This window comes from Austrofundulus limnaeus, unplaced genomic scaffold (assembly GCF_001266775.1).
Source record: "Austrofundulus limnaeus strain Quisiro unplaced genomic scaffold, Austrofundulus_limnaeus-1.0 Scaffold66, whole genome shotgun sequence".
In the NCBI taxonomy this organism is placed as follows: Eukaryota; Metazoa; Chordata; class Actinopteri; order Cyprinodontiformes; family Rivulidae; genus Austrofundulus; species Austrofundulus limnaeus.
In genome coordinates this window covers 1184338-1193044 of record NW_013952468.1, presented here as the reverse complement: position 1 = coordinate 1193044, position 8707 = coordinate 1184338, and the positions used below count along the sequence as shown (strand labels likewise).

Below are 8707 nucleotides of genomic sequence, written 5' to 3'. Positions count from 1 at the left end.
AACATCCAGAACACAAGAACGGCTTTAGTTCAATTTTCTTTTCTCTTTCAAACACAGAGTTCTGCCTCTGCTAGCTGTTTTTTCCYTCCTCTTGAAAATAAGATTAAAATGTTATCAGTTGGACCACCTGCACAGAGCTGCTCCGACTCTCACCGCAGATAAACCGTCCGGTTTAATCCTGAGCGCGAGGAACTCACACCGGATTGGGCCCGCAGATTGTTTGAAACACCATGCAGACGTTTGTTACTCTGGATTATTTTTTTTTTAAATCATTCTATTTGAGTGTTACATTAGAAGGCTAAACAAGAAGATAAGCAATCACCTGAAAATCTCTGCTAAGCTCTTGGTTTTACATTAAGAAACGCTGAAACTAAGTGTTCACATCAGATACTGCAGCAAAAAAAAGTTGATTGCCTTCTTTCTTTCCAACAGTAGCTCATAAAAGTGCATGTAATGACCGATAAGGAGTAAATAAATAAGCATTTATTTACAATACCAGTATTTATCTTTTACAGATGTGGATACAGAGCATGGACCACAGAAAACTTTGGACATGGTGTCTCAGAAGCAGCATATTAAAACCATAAGATCATCACAGATTATTCAGAACTTTATGTATGTAAGGAAGTGTGTTCAGTTAACTTCTACTAAGACAGTTAAGCACATAAGAAGTCTGCTTTAGTATTCTTATGAGAAAAGGAATATATTTAGAGAAAACATTGTAAATCTGAGTAAATATAAAGTACAAATTTTCTCTTCTAATAAATACAAGGCTCACACATTTATACACATAAATAACATTCCTGTCCTGACAGCTGACTCATCTAGCTGCACGATACATAAATCACTACAGTGAGTTTCTCATCCTAAAATACATTTAAATTACATTAAAGGTTACCAGATGAAACTTTGTGGAATGTACAGAAGAGTCTGAGATTATTATTTTAAGAACCAGAACCAGAACATTTAAGAACCAGCTACACACATGCAGTTTAGTTGTGCAACACAACATGTCCTGAATTGCAAAGTAAACTCTGAAGCAGCTACACTGTTTATTTTAATATAATTATTATAGGTCCAGATGGATTCTCTGGTGGCGTTTCAGGTTGCATTTCTGGGTGAAGCGTTTACCACAGGCCAAGCAGCAGTATGGTCTCTCTCCGGTGTGGACGCGGCGGTGGGCCTTCAGGTTGCTCAGCTTGGTGAAGCTGCGGCCGCAGAGCGAGCAGCAGAAGGGCCGCTCGCCCGTGTGGGTCTGCAGGTGGGACTTCAGGTTGCTGGGGTGGGGGAAGCACTTGCCACACTGCCCGCAGCGCAGGAGCTGCCTGGAGCCGGTGTAGAGCTGAGAGGTGGGCTGGGGAGCGGGGTGGGGGGTGTCACAGTTTGCAGACTGATTCTGGGATTTGACGCTGACCCAGGAGGCACCAGTTCGATTCAGACCTGCAGCGTGTTTGGCACCGAGGTGCAGCCGCTGCACAGACAGAGGAGCAGCAACGGCTTTACTTGTGACGGAAATCCGGTTAAGCTTATTTACATTTACAGCCTGACAGGTGGCTGTGGACAGTGCTGCGGTGGGGCTGCTTGGAAGTGTGTGGGGGGGCTTTTTCAGCGGTCGGTGCAGATGTTGCATCGCTGCCTGCAATCTGAGACCTGCACCCTTATTAGAATGCAACTTTGGAACCTCCTGCATGGAGGCTTTAGGGTAAATGTGGTTTGGTTTTTGTGCTTCTGAGTTCACCCTGCGTTGCTGCACCAAACAGCTGAAAGTTGATGTTCCAGCTTTTTTATTTTGCTCCTCAGCACGTTCACCCTCCTTACATCCATACGAATCGATAACTTCCTCTTTAATGGTTACGCCCAGCGTGCTGCTGGGTTGAAGTCTGGTTTGGGGAGATGCCAAGGATGACAGCTGAGCTTGGCTCGAGTTAAACTGAACGTCAGCTCTGACCGAGTCTGGAAGCACGCATTCCGCCTGCTTCACAGAACCTTTCACTGGATCAGAATCTGTTTCAGAGTGAAGTCTGTGATTCTGCAGAAGTCCAGCTGCTGCGGCGGGCAGACCAGCCCAACTGGAGTCAAGTTCATAAGTGGAAACATTAGGCTGGTCTGTAGCCATGTGCATTGCTGTCTGCTCCTCTGGAAATTCACAGGAAGTAGATGCTCGTGGGTCTTTTTTAACGGGAGTCTGCAGTATTTCTTCACTTTTCAGCTGAGTCGTCGTAGGTTGAGTCTCACCAAGCTCACTGACGTTGTCTGATTTGAAGGCCACTCCACCTGAGGTAATTTAAACAGAATAAAACAAAGTTTATCATATGATTTTACAGTGACTAAAAAAAGCTTTGTTGCTTTCTCACTTGCTCATAATGTTTACTCAGTAAACAATAGTTAAAACAGCTTAAAAAATTACCAGAAAAACAAAAATGTATTTAAACAAACTGCTTAAAAAAAACACTTTTTTGCATCATATGCCTTTAAGATTCCTCAGCTACATAAATCCCATATTTTTACTTCATTAGTTGTAGACTTTCACACAATACTGGTTAAAAGGTTGAACATATTTACACACTTAAACTGTAATTCAGACTGGAAATGTATGTTAYATAACTGCATTGACAACCCTAACAACTCACAAGCTAATTTTTGGAGTTGACTAAAGAAATGTTTACCTAAATGTCTATATATAAATTCTAAAACAAAGAAATTTATAGTGTTAATTTGTATTTTGGTCAGGAACACTTAACATGTCCCATGTTGCTACTGGTCCAGAGGACCTATACAATTTTTTTTTCCTTTTGATTTTTTACCTGGATTACTGAGATGCATCAGGATGTTGCTACTGGTGTTTTACACAGATTTGTGATCTGTGTAAAACACCAAAAGAACAAAACATCACAATCTTGATCACAATAATCACTCCTATGACCACCTAATGCAAAAATACCAGTGGCATTAAAAGTCATAAATAAAATTTGCATGAAATGCAATGATGATTCTGAGGTTTTTCTCTGGTTTCAGACCACCTTCTGCAATGATTTCATCCACTTACAAGTCTGAACAGAAGTCAGTCAGAAACTCACCATCCAGAGTACTGCTCCACCTTCTCAGATGCAGAGAAGAACACGATAGCTTCTGTAGTTCTTCATCCTTCATGTCCACATTTGGTACCAGGACGACTTCTTCTGTAGTCTGAGGAAGGCATACAGCACATAAAACACAGGTGTTCATATTTGACAGGTTTGTTTTAGCTGCAGCCTTTGACAGGTTCCAGGTTAGACAAAGAACTGCTTCTTGCATCACACCCAGGTGCTACAGCTCACCTGTGACCCTCTTTCGGGGCTCTGAGTGTTTGGTGGATGGTCTGGCAATGCTACGTTGCTTTCTTTGTGGTTTAACATCCAGCATTCAACAGAATCACTTGGATTCTCCACATCACACCTCTCTGACATGTCTGGAACAAGAGAGAGATCAATGCATTGCTATATAACTGGGCACTCCATGACTTATATCGATAGCTGTATGGGTTTATTCTTACCGTCCTGCAGATTTGGAGGCCTCCCTTCAATAGTGTCAGTCCTCTGATCTGCATCAGTCCTCGCGCAGTCAACAAACCTTGTTTTCCCTCCMTCCCCGCTGAGTTTACCCTCGGTGGTGTGCAGCTGCAGCCTCAGGGACTCCAGCTCCTGCTTTCCGCGCCTTACCTCCACCAGGAGCACGTCCTCCACCAGCCTGGTGACCTCGAACATCGCCGTCTTCACCACAGCCTCCATCACATCAGAGAGCTGGGTCTGAAAGGTCACAATCAGGGTGTCCATATCCGACATGATCCACTCAAGTCTGTGTCCAACCTTTTTCACCGGAGTCCCGTTTGTTTTTATCCGCTATAAAAACTCGCTTCACATGGGAGCATTATTTAACATCCCGTTGGAAGTTATACAGCACCCTCTTAATAACACATTGATCTTGTTTATCATAATAGTAACAAAACTAATGCTTACCGACCTCAATGCTAGCTAGCTCGACGCTATCATTCGATTAAAAGTCTGGTTAAAAACAAAAATCAGCAAAMTGTACTGCGCATGTCCCGACGACAGTCTGGCGTATTAATAAATCTAAAGTGGGTTTATCTTTGAGCTAAATACTTATTAATATAAACAAATAGAGCTCGGTGAGTTTCTCTACTTCTGGCCTTTGTTTTTGCCCATCACGTGAACAACAACGCCGTACGGTGGCCTCAGTGGGACAGTATTACTAAACGCGTTTTATTTTATTGAATAAACCTGGGGAGGAAAGCGTGAGAACTCCTTTACTGGGAAACACATTACTGGTCAAGTGATCAAAAGCAATGCTGGGCTAATATGTAAGCAATCTTCAAAAACAAAGAGTGTCTCAGGACTTTTGCTCAATATCCTACGTGTCAAACCAATCCTTTAAACCTAGATTACAAGTTATTGCTTCTCTGAATTTTTCAAAACAAAATGATCAACCTTTTTCWTAAAAAGACATTTCACCATCTTAAAAATTCTGCTGGAAAATAACTTTGTTTTATAAAAAAAATAATTATAAGATAATACAGCATAACTTTGTTGGTCCAGAGTTTTTTTTTTCTTAAAGCCTTTATTTTTTCTTTTTTATTATTGTTGTGAAAACCAGAGGCCAATTTAAGTTCAATCTAAAAGTAAACAGCACTCTCTACTGGAGTAAAGTAAAAGAGCCGTACAGGATCTGTTTCAGTGTTTTGACTTGGTAACAAAATGCTGTTTTAATGATTTGAGTGTTTTAAATGAAAAAGCCTGAGTTGAAATGGTCCACTGGTGACCTGTGCCCCCTCAGGCAGTATTTTTTTTTTTTTTTTTTTTTTTACATGTATGGCCAAAATCTACTGTACTGTAGATAATGCAGACCTTAGTCTCTAAAGATCCCATCGAATACGTCAATGTCATGTTGGTACTGTGGAACCTGAAAAACTCAGAAGGGACTGAAGGAAAGGCAGAAACATGGGAATTTGACAAAAACATTTGTTATAAGTCAGCTTCTGACTGCAATTTAGTTCTAGAAATTAAAAGAAAATAGCAAAAACTGCATTTAAAACACCCATGCAGCATCACTTTTGACAAGTTTATCTAAAATGCATCCTAAACATAAATAAAACAGTCGTTATACTTTATTATAAAACTGCAACGGTCCTTGACTTTGATAATCTGATGACTCTATTGCTCTTTTTGCACCAAACCACACATTTCAATCATAAAACCTGAGTGGGCTTGTCACAGACTGATAGCTACCAGTTTTGCATTTTAGGGTTATTTAAGGCAGAAAACATTATATTAGCCATTTTTACTTGATGAAACTGAATGTCTGGATTAGACTGAATGGATAAAGCATTTTAGATGAGAAGTTAAATATATTTGAGATACAAGAAAATAAGTCCAATTGCATCCTTTTAAACTATTAGGGTTGTTGTATTCAGGGTGACTGAGAATCTACACCAAAGGTTTGAATTAGTCAAATATAGTTCATGAATTACCATGAACTAGATGTAAAACAAGTGTAACATCTGTTCAAATCTGTCCCTGACAGCACAGACTGTCCTGTTTAACCTCCAGTGACTTTGCTAATTTTAGAAACCTACAATAAGAAAAGCACATTAAAACAAAACATGACATCTAAAGCATGTTTCATTTTAAAAAAGTTGAGTAATTACAAGAATARTATTGTTCTTTTATTCCATTTTACTCACATGCAGTGCATTTTAATTACAAACAAATCAAGTACAAAGAGAACACGAAACTAAATGTGAGAATTTTAGTGTCTGGTGTTTGATATTTTTCATACATACAAAGAATGTTTAAAAAAAGTTTAAAAAATAAATATATGTCAGCAACATCGAGTCTTAAATCGGCGGCCTTGTTCTTAAAGGTCTGTTATGTGTTTGCGTTGATGCGACTTCAGATGATCCAGGCGTTTGAAGCTCAGGTCACAGATGGAGCAGCAGTAAGGTCTTTCTCCCGTGTGGGTGCGCTGGTGCACCTTCAGGATGTCCGCCCTCGTGAAGCTCTTTTCGCACATGCCACAGCGATGGGGTTTCTCCTGGGTGTGAATTCTTTGGTGCAACTTGAGATTCCAGAGACGGCTGAATTTGTTCCCGCAAACTGGGCAGCAATAAGGTTTGTCACTGGTCTGGCCACATTTGTGTGATTTTAGGTTTGCGAAGGAAGGAAAACCTTTCCCACAGTGGCTACAGAGGTGGAGTTCCTGTCCTGAGGGAGGCCTCGGGTGGACTTTAGGGTTACAGGCTTGAGGAAAGGTTTTTCCACACTGGTTGCTAGAGTATGGGGGCCCTTGTCCAGTACTTTTATGGATTTGTTTGTAGGTCTTAAGTGCACCAGAATCAGTTAAGGAAGTAAAGCACTGCTGAAGGATGTGGCTCCCACCACCACTTTCTGCAGTTTGGTGCTGTAACCTGTTTCCCAAATGTAAGCTGTTGCTGTAAGCTTCTGAGGACTCGTACATGTTCTCAGTGCCGTCTACAGAGGGGTTGAATCGAATGTCCTGGCCATAGAAACTCCTCCTGCTGCCTGAGCCACCAGACTCTGGATCGGCATAACGGACATTTAGATCCTGCAGATACCCTTCCTCGTCTATAAATAAACAGCTCAACTGTCCACTTACGTCGCAGTTCGTCTTTAAAGGTGATCTTGCTGCTGAACTCTCAACTCTTCTGTTCTCCGGAGAGTTTGCTGGATAACCGTGGTGCTCAGCTCCTTCGGGTCCTTCCGCGTCCTCGTTATACTGGTCCACATAACTAAGACCAGGAGCCGTGCGGCTTTTCGTACTTTGTAAGCCAACAAAGTTACCCATGTCTGTGTCATGGCTGTCCCCATGCTCAGTCTTGTTAAAGCCACCCAAGTCATTGATGCCAAACCTGTTCTGGACTGGAGGTTCACAGGAGCCACTCGTGTGTGCATCTTGGCTCAAATCTGGTCTCTGGTCAAAACCAGACTCCCAGTTCACTTGCGCCTTTGTATTCTGCTCACTGAAATGTTTACTGGGTCCTGGTAGACAAGATGCATCTGTTTCTGAGACATAAAAAAACAAGTTCAAACAATGGTTCAAACGATAGGGATTTTTTTATCTTGCACATTTGCTTTAATTTTTCCAATTCATAGAATATTAAATTACACATGCATGAAACTACGAATAAATATTAAAAAAATATTAGTCAATTCTGCAGCCATAACTTGGAGACTCACCATCTGTGTCGATGTTCCAGCTCTGTGATTCACTGACTTCTGCTGCTCTCTGAAGAGGTTCCTCTTTGAGGAGTTTAACAGTTTTATCCTCATGTCCACCTGAAGCCTGGCAGATATGTTGGAAGATGTGTGTCATCATTAACAGACAGTAATGTGTCCCGAAATATTACCTTTCCTCTGTAATTATTTAATGAGTGATAAATACGGATTTTCTTTTTTTTTTCTTAAGGTTTTAAAATGCACCTGAACCCCTTTTTTACTTTTTTATCCTTTATTTATACAGGAAAATCTCTTGAGACTCATTGTCTTATTTACAAGAGACCTGTAACATAAATCACAACAAAGTAACATAAAAACAATAATAACACAATCTACTTAACCCTTTTTAAAATCTATACATCATCAAAGAAAGGGTTTTCACTGACAACAAATACAAGTGCCTACAGACAGATTTTCAAATCTGTTTATTGTTAAGTCCTGAGAACTAAGGCTGTGCTGTTGGTTTTTGTGTGAAATATAACATGGAACCAGCTGAAGGACGGATTTTTTTTTTATTTTAATCAAATTGAAATGTTTGAATTTAAAGATTATAAAAGGTACAATGGTGAGTGAGGGCTTTGCTACCTGTGATAAATCTAAGCGCTCCATGATAGACAGCATCCAACATACGTAACGAGCTGGCAGAAGCTTTCATATACACAATATCCCCATAGTCTAGAATACTCAGAAACGTGGCAAAAATTWGATATTTTCTGGCATTTTTTGAGAAGAAAACTCTTGTTTCACCTAAGTTTTTTAAGCAGATTTTTAATGTGGGGTTTAAAAGTTACATTTCCATCTATGGTCATGCCAAGATATTTATAGGATGTTACAAAAATCAATGGGCACACCCTGTGTGGTAGTAATAGCAGGGAGAAATGAAGACACCTTTTTCTTGTTAGAAAATAACACACCTTTAGTCTTACTTGCTTTCAGTAGCTGTCCAAGTTGTAATAGTTGAGACTGAAAGCTGTTGAAAGAGGACTGCAAGTGCTCAAAAACAAGAGCAACTGATTTTGCGCGACAATAGATTACTGAACCGTCGGCATAAAAATGCACAGCTGCACTTGTAAGACCATGGCTCAAACTTTTTATATAGATGGTAAACAGTATAGGTCCTAAAACTGACCCTTGTGGAACCCCTCTAGAAATGTCCATACAACTTGATGTTTGACAACCATTGTGTGTACACTGTTTCCAGTCAGATCGTTTAGAAACCTAAAACTGACCCTTGTGGAACCCCTCTAGAAATATCCATACAACTTGATGTTTGACAACCATTGTGTGTACACTGTTTCCAGTCAGATCGTTTAGAAACCTATCTATCACTTTATTTATTTTTTAAATTGCACAAATGTGATTTGTAGAGTTCTGGTTCCTTCTGTTTTTATGATCTCTTATTTTGGTTATCTAATTTT

General features: G+C 40.2%; 2 protein-coding genes across 2 annotated transcripts; both read right to left on the bottom strand.

The window, feature by feature from the left end:
• Positions 1-461: 461 nt before the first annotated feature.
• si:ch73-109d9.3 (zinc finger protein 37) lies at positions 462-4221 on the bottom strand. The gene is made up of 4 exons (XM_014010237.1): positions 3533-4221; positions 3318-3448; positions 3078-3186; positions 462-2274 (listed from the first exon to the last, which is right to left on the bottom strand). Exons 1-4 carry the CDS (start codon positions 3819-3821, stop codon positions 1070-1072), a joined length of 1734 nt encoding a protein of 577 aa, XP_013865691.1. The 5' UTR covers positions 3822-4221; the 3' UTR covers positions 462-1069.
• A 1485-nt stretch (positions 4222-5706) lies between these two features.
• Positions 5707-7356, bottom strand: si:ch73-109d9.2 (zinc finger and SCAN domain-containing protein 2; the record flags this gene model as incomplete). The annotated part of the gene is given in 2 exon segments (XM_014010238.1): positions 5707-7076; positions 7251-7356. Coding segments are annotated over 2 exon segments (1272 nt in total), but the record flags the coding sequence as incomplete, so codon positions are not given.
• Positions 7357-8707: the final 1351 nt, after the last annotated feature.